Source organism: Sminthopsis crassicaudata, chromosome 4 (assembly GCF_048593235.1).
Source record: "Sminthopsis crassicaudata isolate SCR6 chromosome 4, ASM4859323v1, whole genome shotgun sequence".
NCBI lineage: Eukaryota > Metazoa > Chordata > Mammalia > Dasyuromorphia > Dasyuridae > Sminthopsis > Sminthopsis crassicaudata.
This window is the reverse complement of record NC_133620.1, coordinates 258871220-258896030: the sequence shown is the minus strand read 5'-3', so window position 1 is coordinate 258896030 and position 24811 is coordinate 258871220. Positions and strand designations below refer to the sequence as shown.

Below are 24811 nucleotides of genomic sequence, written 5' to 3'. Positions count from 1 at the left end.
AAAGGAAGGAAGGAAGGAAGGAAGGAAGGAAGGAAGGAAGGAATTTGGAACAGAAAAGGTTATGCAAGGGTCAGTGTTAGAAAAAATTACCACCTGCATATGCTTTGTAAATAAAAAGTTTTAATAATAAACAATAAAAATAAAATTATTCACTCATTATATAATATATACTTTTACTAGATGAACATATTACATTTGAAAAATTCAAAATAGCCAATTACTATTAAAGCTTTTTCCCAAAAAATTTTTGCCTTTAATTATACTAAATTATATATATATACATATATATATATATATATATTTGTATATACATATATATATAATCTACTAACAATGCCTAAATGTAGCAACAGAAATTCACTGCAGATTATAATACTGTACCCACCTGATGTACTATCTCTCAAACCAATTCTAGGCAGCATTCTAGTGGTCATGACATCATAAATAGAATTATTCCATGAGAAAGTTCTACAGTGATTGTTGCTACTGAGCCTGCATACACCTCACACAATAAAATGCCACTATTCAATGTTTATATTTTCCAATTATTGTGAAAACTGCAAATGTATAAATCTACCCCTTGTTCACACATCATCTCACTTTATGGTTGTTGATGTTTTTCCCTCCAGGGTGATGAAATATAATTGGCAGTCTCCGATATCTTTGCTTGTTTCCCACCCACAGCCACAAAGTATATATTTCATTCCTACATAGTTAGCCAATAACATGGGTGCAAAAAACAGTTACTATCATCACTATTCCCAAATTCTGAGCAAGCCTATAAAGTCTGGAAGACTTCTAAAAATTCAGCCTATATATGTCAAGTTTGCCAATGGTATGATTTTATCAGTTTGATATAGAGACATTAAAAATTTTCCGCTTAGGAAAAAATGGTTATTTTTCAAAGTCTAAAAAGCCAAAACTCAGAGTAGTATTGCTGAGATTGGAAAGAGTGTTACTTTTTAAACTATGATTTAGAAGCATGGTTGCAACTAGATTTCCCAGGAGATCATTAACAGAAATCATTATTTACAATGCTATATTTCTGAAGCAGTTCTTGCTACATTTAACTTAGGACTTAAGGATGAGTGACTTTTATGGGCTCCATTTCAAGGTTACTTCTGAGAATCATCTCATAGACATGAAAAACAATGGAATGAAGCATATATTTCAGATGTTGCCATGTGGAAACAAATATATGAATTAACTTCCTTCAGACTATGTCAGAAATCCTTCAGTTTGGGTCTGGGAATTTTTTATTTCAAATTGTAGTAAAAATAAATTGTTCAATAATCATTCTTACTTGATCTTATTTCACCATCTTCAGCTAATACAAAATCCTGAAGCAACAGAATGAGAATTACTTGAAGATATTTTGTGTGGTGAGCCATGTAAACGATTTAGTCCTGAATATTTAAGTCTTCTTTACCTAGGGAAAAATCAAATATAAAAAAATTAGTTCCATAATAATAGCTAAGAAACCTCATGACATAGTGGATTCTTGAAGTCAAGAATAGGAGAATTCAGTTTTGCTTCTGACACAAACTGGCCATGTAACCATGGAGCAAACATTTAACTTCGAGTTAACAACTTAACTTGTTTGGAACTGAGGTTCCAATCAACTTTCTAAAAGCAAAAATTTCAAAAGAGATGGCAGTTCACATCAATGTGGGAGAGATTTATCAAAATAACAGTTGAAATTATTCATTCAGAATAAGAAATCAAAATAAGTAAACCAACCATCACAAAGTCCAGTATTTCCTTGTAATGATCAGTTTTTCTTCCTAATCCAAAAGTAACCAGGTGAATACTTTCATTGCTATTAGTTAACTTTCACTATATGCTAACTCGCTTTTTCATACAAATTGAAGAGTAATCCTGCCCCATCCCTAACAACATCCACACATTAAATTATATTTTTATTTAGAATATTTTTGTACATTGTTTTGATGATGGCTTCTGTCTGGAGAATTTCTAAAATTAAACAAATAAAAAAGAAAAATGAAACTACATCTGAAAAAACAGACTCAATAAGAGCTATAAAGTTGGGTAGCATGGAAGATTGAGACTTATGTCCAAGAAGTCTTCCTTAAAAACTATTTTCTTTGAGGGGGATAAAAAGGATCACATCTTTGAGCAAATAATACCTAAATTAACTGTTCTGTCGTGCTTCTATTTCTAATTAATGTGCTCTTTTTGTATATGGAAATAATTCTATGCTTTGAATTCTTATGCAAAATTTTTTGGGGGAGCATTAAAACTGGATTAAGTGTGCTAACAAAGTGTTAATACTGTACTCTGTAATTTGTTTTTACCTTTATATGAGTAAAACCACCATTTTTTTATTCACAAAAGCAAATGATGAAATCTATCACTCCTTTCACCTCTATACCATTGATCTCATTGTAGTTGAAAGCTTCTTAAAGACAAGGAAAATAACTAATGATCTTTTAAAAAATTATCACAATGATGGACACAAAGTGTATAATCTCAGATTGATTTGATGTATGTCAGACCCTAAATTATTAAAACATTTAAAGCATGAAGTAATCTATTTTATTATTTTGGAGTATTCTTAATTAAGTAAAGATCAAAAAGTGCAGAAACAAAACAATAATAAATGTTGTAATTAACATAACAGATGCTAAAACAAACTACCCAAGCAAAATCTACACAAAATGCACCCCACAAAATTTATTGTTAACTTCCTACTACTTTAACAGTAGGTACTAACATTGAGAATTGTATTTAGCAGGTGTTGCTGTTTCTTAATGTTGACTTTATTTGCACTGTTGAAATCATTTTGCATGTTGGATTTGATTTTGGTGGATTTTATTGGAGTGTGACAGCCTGTCTACCTCAGCTTGTATCACCTCATGGAAATCTCCTTAGTTCAGTACAGTATAAAGAACATGGGATTTACAGAGGACATGGGTTTAGATCCCACATTTATCACATCATCTATGTGATCTTGTGCAAGTCACTATGAGATCATTCTCTAAACCTATTTACTCACTTGTAAAATGAGGTGATTGAAAGACTGAAGTCCTTCTGTCTCTAAATCTATGGTCTTATCTTATTTCTCTGAATTCTTCATATTTGCCATTACTCAAGGAAAACTGATTTTTTACACATAAGCACTACAGTTTGCCCTGAAATTCTTCAATCTGACTCATTCCTGAAATCATTCTTAACTATGAATCTTCAATCATTTATAATCAACATTATCTGATTAATTTATTCTGATTCTTATATTGTAATTTCTAACTTTTCTTTATTCTAAATATAATGCCTATAAAATTTGTATACATAGGGAGGATTCTGGGAAGATGGAGGAGTGGGTAAGTAAATTTCAAGTTCTTCTGAGAGAGAATAAAACAAGTAGAATAAATTTGTGCTTCAGCATTAACATAGACTGGTGAGAACTCAAGAAGACTTGGGGCAGAACAAGGATCCTCTTGATACAACTAGGCAAGATCTAAAGAAAGACCTCAGACCGAGATTAACCAGTCTGAAGTGCAAACACCTCTGGGCTAACTCCTCAAAAACATCAAGTGGGGACCTCTCAGGCTAGCTGGATGTGGCTAAATTCTAATCAGAAACCATACAGACTTTCATCTCCCAAACTGTTTGTCGAGTTGAGGTTTGTGTCCATGAAGACAAAGTGACCTCCAGCAGATTGGGAATGCCAAGTCCAGCTGTGCTGCTGAGGCATGGTCCTGAGAGAGAAGGAACCAACACCTGGTGAGTGAAGAAACAGCAAGGGTCAGGGCACTGCTGTCTCTGGGCATTTGCAAGAGGAGGAACTCTTGGTTCATAGTTATATAAAAAAATGCTCTAAATCACTATTGCTTAGAAAAGTACAAATTAAAACAACTCTGAGGTACCATCTTATGCCTCTCAGATTGGCTAAAATGACAGGAAAAGATGATAAATGTTGGAGGCGATATGGGAAAGCTGAGACACTAATGCATTGTTGGTGGAGTTGTTAAATGATTCAACCATTCTGGAGAGCATTCTAGAACTATGCCCAAAGAGCTATAAAACTGTGCATATCCTTTGACCCAGCCATGCCATTATTTGGTCTGTGTCCCACAGAAACCATGAAGGGGGGAAAAGAACCCAAATGTGCAAAATGTTTGTAGCCACTCCTTTTTGTGGTAGCAAAGAATTGGAAAAGGAGTGGTTGCTCATCAATTGTGGAATGGCTGAACAAGTTGTGGTACATGAACATAATAGTATAAAAATTATGAAAATGCTGATGATATAAAATGCCTGGAAAGATTTACTTGAACCAATGCTGAGTAGAATCAGAAATACATTGTACACAATGACAGCAAAAAAGTGTAATGATCAACTATGAAAGGCTTGGTTCGTCTCAGTGGGTTAGTGATCCAAAGCAGTCCCAATAGACAGAAATGTCATCTGCATCCAGAACTAAGGAAAATTAATGTAAATTAACACACGCTATATTCACTTCTTTTTTTAATCACTTCCATGGTTTTTCCCTTTTGCTCAGATTTTTCTCTCCCAACATGATTCATAAAGCAATGTGTATTAAAAATAAACTTACTACAATTTTTAAAAAAGCATCCCAAATGAGTTTAAAGTCAATTTCCCTGAACAGTTATCTAATTAAATATTCAGTTAGTCAAATGAAATATTCTTACTTTTTTCATGACCCAGTGCATGACCCTACTTCTTCCAAATGATACATAAAGCAATATGGTTTATTAGACAGGATTTTGGACTTGGGATCAGCATGATCTATCTCAAACCTTACTACCTATATGACCCTAACTTAATCTTCTTGGACCTGTTACTTTATTCTGGTCTTCCTTCCTCCAGATTCTGGACTTTATTGAATATGCTATCCAACTGCCTATAACATAATAAATACATATATACTGTCATTGGTTATATCATTTAAACAAACAATATAAAGAAAAATTATAGGGGCAGCTAGGTGGTGCAGTGGATAGAGCACCAGCCTTGAATTCAGGAGGACAGGAGTTCAAATCTGGTCTCAGACACTTAACACTTCCTAGCTGTGTGACCCTGGGCAAGTCACTTAACCCCAGCCTCAAAAAAAAAAAAGAAAAAGAAAAATTATTTATTTGAGTATGAGAAAAGAGCAAAAGCCTCAGTAATATTTATCCTAACAGTTCTTGATTATACACATACATATATATTTCTTGCCCTGGCTATGCTGCTGTCTAACTAGCTGTGGGTGCAGGCTCAGTCAAAATGAGAACTATTGAAGACCTTAGCTTAAAAATGCCAAGGTCTCCCAGTGCACCCAGGGCTGTCTCCAGACATCTTGATCTATATCTTGCCACTGGACTCAGATAGCTCTGGAGGAAAAAGTGAGGCAGATGACCTTACACAGCCCTCCCTCACTTAAGTCCATTTCATTTGAAGATCATGGCATCATCTATCTTATGTCCTGGTCCTCTTTGAGAATGAAGGATAAACAATAAGCTGTGACATTAAGTACGCCATTACACTATTCAAAGACAGCTTGGATGAGATGATCTCACAAACTCAATCACCTCTGTAACATGCAATATATTAACACCATCAGATATTAGATGTGACTGTCATATAATTGTACTAATTCTAAGAATTTGAACTTTAAAATCACATTCTCCAACCATAACTTCCTAACCTTTCAGATTTCTCCCTTTCATTCATTTATATTAAATGATATTGACATCAAGACTCATCCTCAATTGGGTTTTACTTCAGTTCCATACTTACCTTCAAACCCATTTTCTACTATTTAACCATCATTTATAGGCACCACTTAAGAATCTTTCAAACTCAAAATTTTCTCACATTCCTTACCTGAATCCAGTGTTAACACTATCACCATAAGGTTTTCACTTTGATTCCTGGTCTGCTGAGCACTGCTAGAGAAAGTTATGAAATGAAGCTGATTTACCCACTACAAATTTAAGGTGAAAACTTCATTTGAGCTCTCATAACTTCCAAATAAGCATTCTTTTCACCTCTTCTTGCTTAACCTTATCTCCTTCCTGATAGTGTCTGATTCCACATTCTTTTTCAGCTCAAACTCCCACCACATCCTCTGTAGTTAGAGTAAATGCCATAAACTTCTACATTTTTAGCTGAGATTAGGTCCATCATACAAAAACTTGTTCAACACCTTTTCAAAAAAAAAAAAAAGAAGAAGCTTAGTGCCATCATATAATCTTGACTCCTTCCTTATTATCTCAAAGGAAAAAAAAAATTGGATCTTTCAGAAATAAGTGATGTTACTGACTACTTCCCTCTTAATTGTCCCTTCTGCTATCTTTTGTTCTGAGATAAAATATTCTCTTTTATATTAAAGTTGTTTTATTTTCAAAACATATGCATAAGTAATTTTAACATTCACCCTTATAAAACCTTGTGTTCAAAATATTTTTCTCTCTACTTTTCCTCTCACACTTTCCCCTAGATGGCAAGTAATCCAATATATGTTAAATGTGCAAATCTTCTATGCATATTTCCACAATTATGATGCACAAGAAAAATCAGATAAAAAGGAAAAAAAATAGAGAAAACAAAATGCAAGTAAACTATAACAAAAAAGTGAAAATATTATGCTGTAATCAACACAGCCCCCATAGTCATCTCTCTGGATGCAGATGGCCGTCCTCATCACAAAACCACATGCATCAAAATTGATCATTGTATAATCTTGCTCTTCTCCTGCTTTGATTCCTTTAACTCAGCATCAGTTCATAGAAGTATCTCCAGGCTTCTCTGAAATCATCCTGCTGATCATTTCTTATAGAACAACAATATTCCATAACATCCATATACCATAACTTATTCAGCCACTCTCCAAATGAAAGGCATCAACTCAGTTTCCAGTTACTTGCCACTACAAAAAGGATTGCTACAAACATTTTTGCAAATGTGGTTCATTTTCTCTTTTTATGCTGATCAAAAAATAAACTGCTGCATGGTTTGATAGCCTTTTGTGCATAGTTCCATATTGCTCTCCAGAATGTTTGGAACACTCCACAACCCCACCAACAATGTATTAATGCCCCAATTTTCCCACATTCCCACTTCCCCTGCAACATTTATCATTACCTTTTCCTTTTATCCTGGTCAGTCTGAGAGGTGTGTTGTGTGAGATACAATATTCTCATAATTCTCTTCCATTTCTCTAACCCCTTCTTTCTGTCTTCTTAAATAGTTCTTTATATTCTTCTCAATGCAGAAAGGTTTCATTATTTATTTTTAAATTTTTATTTTTATTTTACTTATTTATTTCCCAGGCTGTGTTTCCTAGGTTGTGTTTTCTTCTCCCTCTCTCTACATTCTGTCCATAGCTAGTTATAATCATTTCTGTGGCTTCAACTATGAGGATAACACCACATCCACTTTTTCAATCATGTCAATCTTTCATGAAGTATAAATAATTATCTCCAAAAACTCTATTCAGACAGGCCACTTCATATTCTGCATGCCTAAATTAAGCAAATTTTCTTCCTCTCCCCCAAAACCTATTCCTTTAATTCAGTGTTTCCTTATACATACAACTTTCTATTTTTTGAAATATTGATAATATCTTTATATCTTTTCCTTTGCCATTCCCTTTGTCAGTCAGTTACTCACTATTTGAAGTGTATAAACAGATAGATGGATGGACAGAGAGACAGACAGAAAGATAGATAATATGTGTACATATTAGATAATATAAATAATATGTACACACATAACAGGCACATACATATGTACAGTGTAAATAAAAATTAATTTCCAAGGAACCTGAACAGTACTTTGTAAGAAGTTAGGAATTTCACAAAGAAAATATAAGGAAGAATATCACTAGCATGAAAGACATACTATGCAAATTTAAAGAGGTAGGAAACAAAATGTTATGAAAGGGGAATTTTATATATAAAGCAATTAGACCAGAACATGAAGAAAAGAAATATGTATCATTCTAGAATGATAACCTAGAGTCAGATTACAAAATAATTTAAATGCCAAATGGAGAATTTTCTACTTTATTCTTCCTAGCCAATACACTGAAACTCCTCGAAAACATAAGTGATATGGTTCTATCTGAAGTTTAGCAATATCATTTGGCTGCTGTATAGAAGATGGATTTAGGGAAGACAAAGATTGAGTGTTGGAAGAATTATTAGGTGGTTCCTTTCACAAGTCAAGAAAGAGAGGATAATGATGATCTATATTACTGGACTGCCATGTGATTAGAAAGAAGAAAATAGATTTAAAGGAGTTTGTGGAAGTAAAATCTACATAATTTACCTACTAAGTATATATAAGAATTGAAGAGAGATTAAAGTGTCATGGGCAGCTCTAGAGTTAGGAAACTGGGTGCAAAAAAGAATGATTATATCCTAGATAAAAATCGGCAAGTTGGCAGTGGGTTTTGTGAGAACTGTTGCAGTATCTAGAAGGGTATTTATGGAAAAAAAAATTTGTAAGCTATAATATGACAAATAAAGGTGAATTACTCTTCCTTTATTTTTTTTTTCTGGAAGGTTAGGGTGGTAAGCCAGAAAATAGAAAATTAAAGCTTTTCTAAACATGATTATCGTTTTTGAAGTGCTTTTCAAAATTTGGTTCACTTAGTTGGCTGTGAACTTTTAGACAGTGAAAGCTAAAAATAGGATACATGCAGTAAAGTCTCTCTTAAAAAACACTACATCCTTAAGCAGAAGGTGCTTAATGAGGATATGTATATTGGAGTACTTTTGTGTATATGTGTATGGGGTACAAAGTGGTATGTGCCATCTAATCAATGCCTTTCTTCTTTTTGAGCTCTGTAGAAAAAGTAATAAGAAAGAAATAGTACAACGTATATCAGGAGAAATGAAATTATCAAACTGAAGAGATGCATTAAACTACAGAGATGTGTGTGTTACTAATTTTATTTAAATTGACATTAATGAACAAATCATATTTAGTAAAACCTACTATTAAAGTTATTTGGCTACATGACAGATCAAACTATGTACCTAAAAGCTTGGAATCAGGAAGATCTGAGTTCAAAGCTGGCATCAGACATTTACTAGCTGTGTAACTCTGGGTAAAATAGTCTAACCCTGTTGGTCTCATTTTCCTCATTGGTAAAATGATATGGAGAAGGAATTGGCAGGACATTCCAGTATCCTTGCCAAGAAAATTCAAATAGGATCACAGAGAATCAAACAACAGAAAACAACTGCACAGTAACAACTTCACAATGTATCATACATTTGAATGAATAAGGGTGGGGAAGGGGTGTATGCCAAACATTATATGGTGTTGCAGATACAAAAACAAAAGCAACAATGCATCTCTGTTTTCCATGAGAATATATTAATGGAAAACATATCAATGTATATTAAGGAATAGTGGCCAGCTATTTTGGTTTGGAAAATTCAAGAAATCATGAATAGAGATCTTGGGGAGTAAATTGACATCCCATTTTCATTAGCAATAAGTATGTGAATTTGATTATAATTCCAGCACTGGATAGAACTATGGAACTAGAAAAGATGCCTCCGGAATAAAGAGAAATATAACTAAAGCTCACCCACTACAACTCATTCATTGGGAAAGTAGGAACCTAGAATGCATATTCTAGAAGTGAAAGGATTAAATCCTCCAGAGCAGGTTCTGTGGTTCCAGGAAGAAAGTAGCTAGTGAGTTTTAATCCCACTGAAATCACCCTGCTTTAAATTCTTATTACTTCTTACCTAGGCAATTATAAACACCTTCTAACTATTCTTTCTGGACAGAGAGAGAAAAGACACTTGTTAATCATTTATTATGTATCTAGAATTATACCAGACATTAGTGATTAAAAATTAAAGCCAATCTCAAGGATTTTAAAATTTAAAACACATATGTGTTTTAGATAGAGATGTGAGAGAGAAGAAGGTTACTTGCACAGAGGCAAGCAAGGAGAAACAGATGGAGTCTAAAGAGAGTTAAGGCCAAAGTGACGAGAAACATGATTGGGATTCTTTTAAAATCATGGCCCAGGATAAGGAGTCATCATTGAGGAGAGGAGAATCCCAAATAAGAGGTTGCCCAGAGTCACAAAATGTAGTAGACAGGTAAAAAGCCATGGAAGAGAAAAAAAATTACAGAAAAAAGAAATGAACATATCATGTCTAAAAAAATGTTATGCCTCTAGTAGAATAAGGTAGTGAGTTCAGGTAAAACATATTTATTGAAATAATCAACATGAAATATGAACTAAGTTGGAACAAGCATTAAACAAACTAAACATATCCATTAAAGCAATCTATCAATCAAAGGCTCTTAAAATGAATGTATAGTCTTTGGTCAATTTAGAAGTTTTTGAAAGTTTTTTAAATAGAGTGATACTGAAAAAAGAAGGTGGTTTTAGATTGTTTGAGGAGACTTGGTCACATCAAATATATATTTTGTATTTATGCAAGTCATTTAGAATTCAGGTACTTGAGCATCTGGCAACTTAGTAGTGAAAGTCTTTGAAACAAGCTTCAAAGAAAGAATCACTTGCAGGGGGAGGGAAAGAGTTTTAAACTTGGTCTTGGCTTTAATCTCCTTCACTCTAACCTCTTTTCCCATGGCTAGAACAGGATTTAATGAGCTTCCAGTGGTTTGAAGGGCTTTGCATTTCTCATTATAATTTAACTTTGTCGAATATTTGTGTCTTGGCAAAAAGAAGAAGGAATATGGCAAATAATCAAATCAAATTGTCTGACTTACATATAATTAATGCTGATTTCACTGGCTCATGCTTTTTTTTTTCCACTTCTTTTTTAAGTAAGGAGTAGGAGGGAAATCAAGAAGACTATAAATATGACTGAGATGATACTTTCCCCAGATCATATTACTTTAGAAACACTGACAACTTACAACATTTCCCTCTTAATATCTTCCTCAGATTGAACTATGAAAGCAGTTGAAAGACAAAAAAAGACAGAAGATCAGACCAGCAATCCCCCCAAAAGTGAGCAGAGTCCAATACCACATAAAGTCAAAAGTCAATAAATAGACTGAGAAAATAAGCAAATAAAAAAGGATATGACCATAAAAAGTTTCTGTTGTGGAAGGGAAGCTAAAGACATAGAAATAGAAGAAGACAACAATTTAAAAAAAATATTTACAAGCAAAGCCTCAAAGAAAAATGCAAATTAAATACAATCTCAATAAGAATTTCAAAAGAGTTAAGGAAAGCAATTGTTAAAGAAAAAATTAAATAAAATAGGAGTGGTAGATGATAAATTGGAAAAAAAAAACAAGAGCTATATAAAAATTATGAAAATAGAATTAACAACTTGTTAAAAAGAAGTACAAAAATACTAAAGAAACTATCTCCTTAAAAATCAGAATTGATCAAATGGTACAAGAGGCCCCAAATCTCAATAAAGACAATAAGTTCTTAAAGATTACAATTAGCCTAGTGGAAGCTAATGGTCCCATGAGATATCAAGGAAAAAATAATAAAGTAAAAAATGACTTGGAAAATAGAACAAAGACAGATAAGTTAAAAATCACTAGACCACCTTAAAGCTGTGAACAACAATAAAAATCCTAGATATCAAAAAATTTCAAGAAATTATGAATGAAAGTTACATAGATATCTTAAAAACTATAAAATAAAATAGGAATTGACAGAGCATACTGATAATCTGCTGAAAGAAATAACAAAATGGAATCTCAGAAAACTCTCCAGAATTCACAAGTCAAAAAGAATATACAGCAAACAGAAATTAGTAATTCAAATACCTTGAAGTCACAGTCAAGATCACATAAAATTTAGAAACTACCACTATACAGAAATAGAGAATATTATATTCCCAAAGGCAAAGGAGCTAGTACTACAACCAAGAATAATCTACTCAGCAAAACAGTATAAGCCTATAAAGGAAATAAATAAAGGGAAAAATTATAATTCAATTAAATAGACTACTTTTAAATATTCCTGATGAAAAGAAAGACCAGAGAGTAAGAGAAAAATTAACATTTAACCACAAAACTCAAGAAAAGCATAAAGAGGAAAACATGATTGAGAAATCATAAGGGTTTTAACAAGGTTAAACTGTTTGCATTCTTATATGAGAATATGGCAGGTATAACCCCCCAAAAATTTTAGCATTACTGGGACAGTTAGTGCATGAGTATAATTCTATTATGTTAGTATGATCTCAAAAGAAAAAAAGTTGTCCTGAGATAAGGGAAAATGGAGAGAAAAACAAAGAAAGTTATCTCAGAAATATAGGACCCTCAAAGAAGAATTAACACAATGAAGAGAAGAATGGGGAACAAGTAGCATTTGAATCTCATTTTCATCTAAAATAATTTAAGGAATGAAGGAAGACTCTGCAAATGTGCATCACCAGGAACAGAAATTCATCTTACCCAATAGGCAAGTAGGAAGAAAAGGGGTTAAGGGAAGAAAGAGTGAGTAAGAAAAAAAAAATAGATTATGGGAATTAGTAGTTTTAGGAAGCAATGTAAAGGAGCTATATAATGAAATGTAGGTAATCAGTACTGAATATTCCCTGAATAATTAAAAATGATCTTAGTTTACCATTGGCAGTCATTTAATGTCAAGATCTCTATGGAAGTTGAAATCTATTTCATTTCAATTTTTTTTCTACTATAAAAATTACTACTATAAATATTTTGGTGAATATGGAACTTTTTTTTTTTATCAATGGTCATATGGACTATGTGGACTATGTGACTAGCAGTAGTATCACTAGGTCAAATGGTGTGAACATTTTGGTGATTTTTCTTGGTATACAAATTCCCCAAAATATTTAAAGCAATTCATTGATCAGAGTCACACAACCAGCATGTTTCAGAGATAGGACTTGAAACCAGGTCTTCTTGACATAAATTCTCTTTTTTTATCTACTCTATCATGTAGTATCTTAGTAAATGTATACATTACTGGTTTAGATAAAAATTCACATAGAAGAATAATAAGTAACAAATATCAATGGAAATTATAGGGGGAATTAACAGGAAATAAGATGGCAACACTTGCATTATCAAATCCCCAAATGTACTATAAAACATATGAATAGCATACCATGTACTATATAGAGTATGTAAAAACTTGTTTTATGATGATAAAAATAGAAAAGTAGATCAATAAAATATGTTAGATAAACAAGACAGAAGCAAATGTGTATGTCAGTAAACCAAGAACATAATCTCATGGGAAGAGAAAGAAATTTTTGTTCAGTGAAAAAATTTCAGAAAACTAAACAATAGTTTAGTAGAAATTTGATTTAAAACCAATATTAACTTATACTATATCTCAACATTTCACTGGACCTGCAACCAAACTGATGTTTCTCTCTACAGTGGTACAATACACAATGTACCCATGCCTTTTTATACCATATGATTTTTCTCAAAACTCATGCATCAGTTGCTTGAAGAAAGAGAAAGAGGAAAGTCAGTGGAGAATGCAACTTTTATCTCCTATTGTTGAAGTCCTGCTTCTATTTCTTTCTATGCTAATAATGCCTGTCTAATTTCCAGCCTTTGAAGGGAAGAGGAATAGTGAAACTGTCATCCAATCTGATTTGTCTCCTGCTAATGTCCAGCCTCCTTTGGGGAAATGAGTAATATATCCTATACATTCCAATGCTTCTGAACTCCTATGTCTCATCTTCTAAACTCCATTCCCTAATCCCCCTTTCAGTTCCATATTCTCATCTCCTTCAACCCACTCAGGCCAAATACCCAACTATTACCCCTACCTCTTCCAGTGTGCCCTCTGATATTTTTGTTCCATAAGCAACAAACTTTCCTTTAAACTATTTTCCCCCTCTCTCACTCCTTCCATGTTCTAACAGTTACTGAAACGTATTTCCCTCCTGATGATACAACCTTCTAAACCACCTTTTCTGGCAGGACCTCCATTCCTTTTCTTTGGCTCACTCATCAAGATGAGAATTGGAATACCCCTTTGGTCACAATTGACACTTCCTGGTTCTCCCTTACCTCCAATACTCAGTAACCTCTCCTCTGTTGAAGTCTAGGATGGTCCCTTCCATTTCCCAAAATTAAAATTCTAGTAGCTATCATCTATAGATCTCCCGGTCACTCTCTGTCCTTCCTCATTAAATTTGACAACGCTCTCACAATTTTTCTACTTTCTACTTTTATATTAGTGGTCTTCAATATGCCTTTTGACTCTTCCTCAAAAGTAATGACCTTTCATTTCCTCAACCTATTCACTTCCCATGAGATACTTCTCCAACCTACTTCAGTCACACATAAAGATGGTCATACCCTTGTTCTTGCCACAATCCACAACTGCACTAATTTTATGTCCAAGAATTCCAAAATACTCTTATCTGAAAATATTTTGCTGAATTTCCCTCTCCCTCTTTCTTTCTCTACAAAACCATCCTCTATATCTACCCTGTTGAAACTTCAGTTGACTACTCTCTAGTCTTTTCCTAATCTTGACACTTTGGTAAATCAGTTTAACTCTTCTTTCTTAAGTCTCAAGCCTCCTTATATCACACATTGCACCTTGCCAAGCATCTGCCCTAAATTATTTCAACTATTCACTACCTTCTCTTCTGTAAAAATGCTATCATACACAGGTAAAGGAAATTGTGTACTCTTTTGATTGAGCCAACTATTAGTTTATGTTACACAACTAAAGTGGGCCCTCAGTGATATATATCTTTTACCATCTCATTATTCCACTCTCTCTTTCCCCCCCCCCCCTGAGGCTGGGGTAAAGTGACTTGCCCAGGGTCACACATCTAGGAAGTGTTAAGTGTCTGAGACTAGATTTGAACTTGGGTCCTCCTGAATTCAAGGCTGGTGCTCAATCCACTGCACCATCTAGCTGCCCCCACTTGCCCTCTTAACTTGATAGCATTTTATATATGAGGGATGTCAAATAAAACCAGGTATATATGGACTTAGAAAAGCACAAATTAACATTATCTATGTTGTATTTTTATTTATTTTTTACTCAAAAGTTTTCCCTGGCACATTTGATACCATTGCAGGATATCACATAAGTACATGGCAGGAAGGAGAGCAACAAAAATTTCTAGAACCATATATCAAGACACTGTCAGAGGAAAATTACTTCTTTATTATGATATATTACACATCAATTATAGATATAGTGATAATATTCATCATAGTATGTAGGACATATAATTAGATTGTCTGTCCTTTTGTTCTAAAAGCAGATCTTGCTATAATAACTTCCAAATATACAAGGCAATAAATACACACACACACACACACACACACACTCACACACACACACACACACACAGAGCAGGATAACCATTCAATATGAGGCACAGAAAGATAGCCAAGGAACATGGAGTACAGAATGTCTTAAGTGGTTTGCCAGCAAATCTGCTGAAATGAAGCCTTGGGATTCTGTGGGTAATTTTAAATCATGCCTAAGATTATAGCTCTTTTGTGATTCTAAAACTATGCTGCACCTACCTCTATATATTTGTCTAACTTTTTTTCTTCACTTGAAATGTTAAAAATTAATGTCCAAGAAGTTTGAAAAATATAAATTCAGCATCCTTTAGTGAAAGGACTTACCCATGAATTTATCTTCCATGTCTTTTGCATTCAATAGATTAGTTAGTAACACTTCCAGCTCAAGAAAGTAGAAGGCCTTAAATAATAGCTTCATCCAGGCAAGCCAAGTACTTACTCCAATACTTCAAAGATCTACAATTACATTGGCATGGGCATCTCCTTCATCAGTGTAGTTCACACATCTTTCTGTACCTCAGGGGAAAAAATACATGACAAGCCAAAAAGCTTCATCACCTATTGGCCAGCCTTTTGGGAATGAGTCTCTGTAAATTTAGTCTGGCCTTCAGTTGACAGACAGAAATTCCACACCAGGCCTTTTCAATATTGTCTAAACCTGCCAGAGTTCATGTCCTCTTGGCACAGCATTATAAAAAAGGTCATCCCTATGATAAGGAATCATCAAATGTCTTTAATAAAGAAATCTCACAAAACTTTCACAAACTATATTCTTTGACTTTGAAAAGTCATGCTATATTCCCATCAGAAAAGTAAAAAAATTGAATTTGCTCATAAAATTAGTGTTTTCAAAACAGCAATGTCAAGAGAGGGATCATTTCATAGCTGAAAGGGACTTTAGAGGACATCTAATTCAACCCCTTCATTTGATAGATAGGAAATTAAGAATTAGTATATTAAATTACTTGTTCAGATCAGATAAAATAACAGGAAAAGATCATGATAAATGTTGGAGGGAATATGGAAAAATTGGGACACTAATGCATTATTGATGGAATTGTGAAATGATCCAATCATTTTAGAGAATGGTTTGGAACTAGGCCTAAAGGACTATAAAACTGTGCATACTTTGATGCAGCAGTATCACAACTGGGTCTATATCAGAAAGAAATCATAAAGGATAGGAAAGGACCTACATGTGCAAAAATGTGGTGGCAAAGAATCAGAAAATGAGTAAATACCCATCAATTGGGGAATGTCTGAATAAGTTATGGTATTTGAAAATAATGAAATATAAAAATAATAAAGAAGGTAGTATTAGAAAGGTCTTAAAGTATTTGCACAAACTGATATCAAGCGAAACAAGCAGAACTGGGAATACATTGTACACAATAACAGCAAGATTTTGTGTTAAATCAACTACAAAAAACTTGGTTCTTCTTAGCAGTTCAGTGATCCAAGACAATCCCAATAAATGTTAGATGGAAAATGCCTTCTGCATCCACAGAGAAATAGAGACTGAACGCAAATAACACATTCTATGATCACTTTTTTTTTATTTCTTCTGTTTTTTTCTCTCTCATGGTTTTTCCCTTTTCTTCTGATTTTTCTCTTCCAATATGATTCATAAGGAAATGTGTTTAAAAAAAAACCTAATATACATGTATTACCAGAAAAAATTAAAATTAAAAAAATAATCCCGTGATCCACAATGGAACCAAGTAGACCCAACAATTCAATGAAAAAGAGTAACAGTGTGTAGATCCTATACTTGGCAGAGTCCCAATTCAGAACCTAAAGCTAAAGACATGAGTAAAACAAAGAAAACATTGACTAAAATAAAAAATTATCATAAAACTAATTCCATAAAAGAATAAGCAAAAACTCAAAGAAAAAGGTTAATTTTTCATAAGAATTGCATAAATATCTAGAAGAAATGAAAAAATAAAAAATAAAATAAAAGTTCTGGATGAATGTACTGAAAAGAGAATAAGTAGTTTAGAAAATAAATGGTCTACTATACATAAGAAATGATAAACTAGAATAGATGAAATACAAACCAGTGACTCCAGAAGATAGCAAGAAATACTGGAACAAATTAAAAACATTGACAATTTGGAAACTAATGTAATGTATTAAAACAAATTAACTAGAAAATAATGTCAAGAAAAGATAATTTAAGAATCATTGGGAGAATTCTGGAGAGATAGCAGAGTAAGTCAGAAAATTCTAAGCTCTTGAAATTCCCCCACAAACAAAACAAATTTCATCTCAGAGCAAACATAGTAATGAAAAACAAGTAAAACTTGAATGAGAGCAGGGGTTCTCCTGGAATAACTATTAATCCACAAGAAACATAAACACCTTCAGACTAACTCCATAGAAACAGCAAACAGGGTGCCTCAGGGCTAGCTGGGTTCTGAAGAAGCTTTAGCAAGAACTACAAGAACTTTCACCTCTCAGACAGGTGGAGAGTCATAGATTTGAGTCCAGGAAGCCCAATGGAACCTCAGCTGATCAGAAATGCCAGGTCAGTTGTGTTACAAGATGGTCCCATTCCAGGAAAAAAGAAACCAGCACACCAGAGGAGTGCAGAACAGTGGGGCAAGGGACACTGCTGGCTGTGGGCAGTTACAAGAGAGTGGAGTTCTTGGTTGTGGCTCCAAGTTAAAAGTGAGAGCTAGAGAGAGAGAGAAGAGAGAGAGAGAGAGAGAGAGAGAGAGAGAGAGAGAGAGAGAGAGAGAGAGAGAGAGAGAGAGAGAGCGCCAGCAGGCAAAAGAGAAAGAACCCAAACATAAAAGCTTACTTTGGGAATAGAGAAGACCAACTGGAGTTCATTTTCAGAGGAGGACATTGAAGTAAAAAAAAAAAAAATTAAATTAAATTATTATACCCCAAAGAGTAATGTTAAATGGCTCTATGAAAGGAAAATCTACCACCTAGAAAAAAAAAAGATCTAATGTCTTAAAGTCCTACCAAATTCTTTTCATGACATAGCTATAGTACTGATATCTAAATCAGAAAGAGTCAAAAAATTTAATATAATCAAAGTTGTCCATTTTGCCTTTTATAATGTTCTCTAGTTTTTCTTTGGTCTTAAATTCCTCACTTCTACAAAGATCTGATAGGTAAATTAACTCCTGTTCTCTTAATTTGTTTATGGTGTGATCCTTTATCTCCATATCATGTATCTATTTTGACCTTATTTTGGTATGGGGTGTGAGACTTATGTCCATACCGAATTTCTGACATATTATTTTCCAGTTTTCCCAGAATTTTTTATGAAATACTGAAATACTGAGTTCTTATCCCAAAAGCTGGAATTTGGTGATTTATCAAACACTAGATTACTATAGGCCTTGTCATGTGTATCTAACCTATCCACCTCTCTATTTCTTAGCAATACTAAATGCTTTTGATGACTTCTGTTTTATATTAATAGTTTTTAGGCCTGGTACAACTATGCCACCATCCTTTGTGGATTTTCTTTTATTAATTCCCTTGATATTCTTGAACTTTTATTCTTCCAAATGAATTTTGTTATTCTTTTTTCCAATTCTATAAAATAATTGTTTGGCAGTTTGATTGGCATAACACTGCCAATTTAAGCAGAATTATCATTTTTATTATATTAGCTTGGCCTAATCATGAACAATTGATATTTTTCCAATTATTTAGATCTGACTTTATTTGTATAAGAAATGTTTTGTAATTGTACATGTATTTTAAAAAGACTTTTATTGCAGTGAAATTGGATTCACTGACTCCAAATACAGCCTTCTTCAAACTATACAATAGTGAATAAATGAAAGTAAGAAACTTTCCCTAGGAAGTTTCTATCAATTAATATCAAAAGTTCATGGGACAATGGTATAAAAACAAAAAATTACTTCTAGATGGTTTTCCTAAGAAAAGTTTCCATAATTTTAAAAATTAAATTCAATGACTTTAAAATGGTGAGGAGGCATCCAGAATGCCAGTAGTTTGAGTCAGCTGATATAGTTAAGAAAAAGTTGGGAAGAAAAGAAAAAGAAAGAGCTGGTTTCAGAGTTGGGAAGAACTTGTTTGAAATCCTACTTCCATTGGGTATTGGTTGTATGACCCTAAAACAATTATGTAACTTTTCAATGTACCAGGTTATTCTGGAAGACTTTTAAGTGGCACCATAGGTTTGCTCTGCATTGGTAAAGAAACCTCAGCACTAGAAACTTCCAACATAAAACCACACATTACATCTGACCTCACCTCTCTTCTCAAAAAATAAAATAAAAAAGTTTAGGACATATAAGGAGGACGTCCCCCAAATCCCAGAATTGCATAAGTTTAGAAACTCAATATAAGTAACTGACCTTAAGTTCTTATTTTATTGAATAGCTACCTCTGCTGGTCAAAAAGAAGTAGCTTCTGAAATGACTAAAAAAGATGACCTACCTGAATAAAAAATGATTTGATTCCCTAAAAAAAAGTACATTGGCCGGCATCAAAAAGCCTTGATTTCAAAATAGAATCTAAAACTACTGTTCTACCCTCTTTTTTATTGTATCTCTGAGCCAGAAGTTTTCATTTCCTCTCTTATGTCTTGATTTTTCTTATTTAGATAACATTAATAATTTTCTCCAAAGTTATTGAAAATTCAGTAAAACATTGCCTCCAGTCCAAGAAGTAAAAAAAAAAAAAAAAAAAAAAAAAAAAATGGGAAGAGCAATGATATGGGAAATAATCCTTCAATTTCTACTTTGGGATACTTTAATACTATTCCCTGATGTCTGAGTTGCTGCATATCATCCCCCAAATGACTTTTTTACCTCTTCATTTTCCCTGTTTCCTCTTCCAAAACTTTATTTAGTAGGCTGACATTGGCCCATATTCAAGGTGATGATAAAGGATGTTACAATATAGTTTGAGGGTTTAATTTTTTCTCCAACCTCTAACTGAAAATCAGTCTTGAAAGGGCCCAGATGATACTAAACTAATCTTGGGATTCTTTTAAAGAAGCAGATATGTTGTCATTATAGTTACTACATTATTAATGGTGAGCCTATAAAATAGCTATGTTCCAGTTGGCCCTTTCAGGTCTAGAGAACACTCAGAAAAGATTTCTGGAAAGTAGAAATCATTCAAGTCATCAAATACTTTTTAGCACTTATTAAGTTATAGAACTATGCTAAACATCTGGTATATAGGAACAATTTTTGCTCTCAGGGAGCTTTCGATTTACAGAAGATATAAAATGAAAAACTTTGAAAATATAAAGATCCAACAGAAGAAATGAAATCATCTAAGAATGGAATGAGGAACATATCTCCATCATATTGTCTGCTCTTGAAGTACTCTCAAATATGTTTTCATTGAGTCTAAAGAAGATAAACTTACATTTTAATAGTTTTATTTAATTATAAATGTAATCAGATTTTAACTTCCAGCAGAATTTTCTGATACCATTCAAACCTATAATGAATTGGTTTTATGCAATAAGATCTCCAAACATCCTACAAGATAATCATCTGCTAAAGATAAATGACTCAATTATTTATGTAATACAAGTTAATATTTGTAAAGTTCTTTGTGAATCTTATATATAGATGTATGTATACTAATGCTAATTGTTATGTAATTCTAATCTGAAATAGACAAATATTTTAAAAATGAAGAGAAAACAAGAGTCTAAGAAAAGAAGCTTTATCCTGTCATTCCCATCATTCCATTAAATTTCTGTTTTGTCAGGAAATAAGACATATTTATACAAAAACAAAAGTTGGGGATTGGGGAAAGCCATTCTACAATTTTTTTTTTTTACTTTCTGAATTTCTAATTTTGCTTTTCTTTTATCTATAATGATACACCTAAACATAAAGTCCTAGGCAGAAACAAAGTGAGAAATAGTACAACATAATAAAAATTTCTGAATTCCAAAATAAACTAAGGGTCCAACTGACAGCTATGCTTTTTTTTAGCTGTATGTGCTAGTTCTGTGAGCTCTGGCACTGGCATCATCTTAGGAAACAGGACAATAAACTCAGCCAGTACAATCAGATATGAATCCCTAGACAGAATTTGAAAAGCAACTTCATCATTCCTCAGTTCCTCCAGTCTTCATGGAACCTGTGTGCACTCTCTGAGAGAACAAAAGAGCCCTAATATGGACCACCCTGACAGCTCATGAAACGAGTATATCACATATTTCTGATGCCTGCTCCCAAAGGATCGGAGCCTGTACACACACAGCATGGTGAGGAAATTGTTACAGAGCCTTATTTCATTACCCACGCCATGTCCATATAGCTCTACTCCAACACTACACCTCCTACACAAATTATCTGTTCATTATGACATAGAAAATATATTCACACCCCTTCAGAATCCCAAAGGCACATAATTGAAAACCCTACTAGAGAATCTAACTATGACTAACAAGAGGTAAATGAGCTACATTCCTTTCTAACCTCTGTATGCATGTAATTTGTCCTTGGGTTACCATATTTATTCATATGCCTTTCATTGTTTATGGATCTGTACTTAAGACTCTGAATTTCAATTTGCTTTGATTCTAATTGTTTTGTCCCCTTATTCCTCAGTGTCATATGCTAAAATAAACTTTCACTTATCTTTTAAAATCTGATTTTTTTGGGGGAAAAAAATTTCTAACATCAAACCAAAATTGGCCTCTTTTTCAGCCATATGTCCTAATTTTGCCAAAGAATGAAAAGTCTAACCCTATTTCCTTATGACAGACACTAAAATATTTGAAGATTCTTTCATCTTTAGGGGAAATAGGCAAGAACTCATAAGAATGTTTTCAAGTCTCCTCACTTTCAAGGCAATATTCTTCTGACTTTGATCTATTGTAAATGTCTTTCCTAAAATGTGAGATTCCATTCTTTTTAAATTGAAGACTGGAAACTTGTTTTTATTTATTTAATGTTAATATTCTAATTCCATATTATTGTGTTCCTTTTTAATCTTATTTTATTTATTTAATATATTAATAATAACCAGCATTTATATGACATTTATTATGTACCAGGAAGTGTACTAAGCTTTTGTAAATATTATTTCAATTGAACCTCACAACAACCTTGGAAGTAGGTGCTATTATCAATTCCCATCTACAGTAAAAGAAGCTGAGACTTACATTAAGTAACTAGCCCAAGGTTATACAGCTTATAGTGTGATATGAATTCAAATCTTCCAGCATGGCCCTATCTATTGCAACATCTAGTTGCTTTTAATTTTTAAAAAGATTACCATAAATTTCATCAAATTGCCAGAAGGATCCCTGTCTCTCCCTTCATATCCCTCTCTCTCTCTCTCTCTCTCTCTCTCTCTCTGTCTCTCTCTGTCTCTCTCTCTCTCTCTCTGTCTCTCTCTCTCTCTCTCTCTGTCTCTCTCTCTCTCTCTCTCTCTCTCTCTCTCTCTCTCTCTCTCTCTCTCTCTGTCTCTCTGTGTCTCTCTGTCTCTGTATCTCTCTCTCTGTCTCTCTCTCTGTCTCTCTCTCTCTCTCTCTCTCTCTCTCTTTCTCTCTTTCACACACACACACACACACACACACACACACACACACACACACACACACACACACACTCCACTGCTCTAGTATAAAAGTTTATTACCTTGTCCAAAGAAAAGGTGTTATAATGAGGTACTGAATACAATACTCTGGTCAGAGCAAAGTACAGTGTAACTGTTAGCTCTCTCATCCTAGCCTCAGATTTACCAACCAATAAGTATTTATTAAATGACTACTATATGTTAGACACTATACAACTACTGGCATAAGTACAATGAATAAAATAACTCCTCCTAGAAAAGTTTACTTTCTAATGGTAGCCACAACAGGGAATAAAGAATAAATATGGAGAAAATAAATACAAATAAAAACAAAATCATCAAATATAAGGCAATTTTAAAGGGAAGACATTAGTGACTGGCTGCATATCAGAATTATGTACCATGAAGCAGAAAACATAGGTTGATGTCAGGTTGTAAAGGGTATTAATTCATTACATTCAAAGATTTCATGGCATCCATGTGCTTCCATGTCACAATATTCATCCTAAGCTTGAGTTCATATTAAAACTATGGGCCGTTTGCAATTTAAAAATACATATATTGAAGAATATTTTTTCTAAAAATTAGAAGGTTATTTGATGTCCTCTGGTTTTTTGTTTTTTGGTGTTTTTTCCCCCTGAGGCTGGGGTTAAGTGACTTGCCCAGGGTCACACAGCTAGGAAGTGTTAAGTGTCTGAGACCACATTTGAACTCAGGTCCTCCTGAATTCAAGGCTGGTGCTCTATCCACTGTGCCACCTAGCTGCCCCTGATGTCCTCTAGTTTTGAACTATCTTTTCCCATCTCTCAGTCTTGAAAGATCAGACCTTCAGTGATAATATATACTGATTTTTCCGGTAAATTTCCAGTAAATTTAGATAATTTAGGTAATTTAGACTATGATACTTTCAAGATTGACTTAAACCAACAAGGGAGCCAGATGTTTTCTCAGAAGCATTTAATTTACCTTTGAGTTAAATTTCTTGATTATCATTTTCTCCCAATTTCCCCAGTTCAATAATCTTTTTCTTTGATAAAAGAAAAAAAAAAGTAGAATCTAGAAAAGAATTAAACTACTTTTTCCACAATGTCCATATATCATCATATTATCTATTCCAAGCAGTAAGCCTATATATTTTGTCAATTTCTCCTAATTCTTATATAATTTTAAGAAGCCTTTTATGTCATCTTTAGTATTATTAATTTAAATTCATTTTGAACTTAATGACAGCTTTGATATTCTTCTTGCAGGACCAAAATACTTTAAAAATTCAATATCAGTCACCTGCCCTTGATTTCAAATTCTGTATATACATTTAAACAACTTTAGTTAGTTATCTTAGTAAATAGTCTGACTCACACTGAAGTAAATGTTAATTTTTATGCATCAGACTCATTTGCATTTTTATCCAATTTAATTTTTTTCATCACACTGGGGTCAATTTTTTTTCCCTCACACAACCTGCAACTCTGTAAATTTTGGTAAGAGAAAAAAATTTAAGGGACCTAAGGTTTAATAAATTCAGCAAATGAAGAAAATGAAAAAGAATGGGAAAAAGGAATGTTTTTCTTTTAGGAAAACAGAAAGTAGATAATGAAAGTAGGTTATAGGAAGATAAGTATATTGATATACAAAATGGTAGAGTTGTGAACTGATTCTACCATTTTGAAAAGCAGTATTAAATTATACTAAGAAAGTATCTAAATCAACAAGACCCTTTGTCCTAATAAATTATTCAGTCAACATGCATTTACTTTTTAAACATATTTCCACATTAGTCACGTTGTGAAAGAAGAATCATAGCAAAAAGGAAAAATCACAAGGAAAAAAAAAAACAATACGAAAGTGAAAATAGAATGCTTCAATGTCTGTAATCTCTATAGTTCTTTCTCTGGATTTGAACAGAATTTTTCATAACATACATTTGTTAAGCTTCTACTATACTGTCAGATACCTAGATGTGTCAAAGCACTCAGTTATCAAATATCATTCAGTATATATCTAA

The 24811-nt window shown here is 33.2% G+C and overlaps 1 protein-coding gene across 1 annotated transcript in view; it reads right to left on the bottom strand.

Annotated features, from left to right (window-relative positions):
* Positions 1-24811, bottom strand: part of COL21A1 (collagen type XXI alpha 1 chain) — a 246431-nt gene that overhangs the window by 163605 nt on the left and 58015 nt on the right. The window contains 1 exon segment of the mRNA XM_074310626.1: positions 1304-1429. Coding sequence (XP_074166727.1) covers positions 1304-1391 — 88 coding nt within the window. The 5' untranslated portion in view covers positions 1392-1429.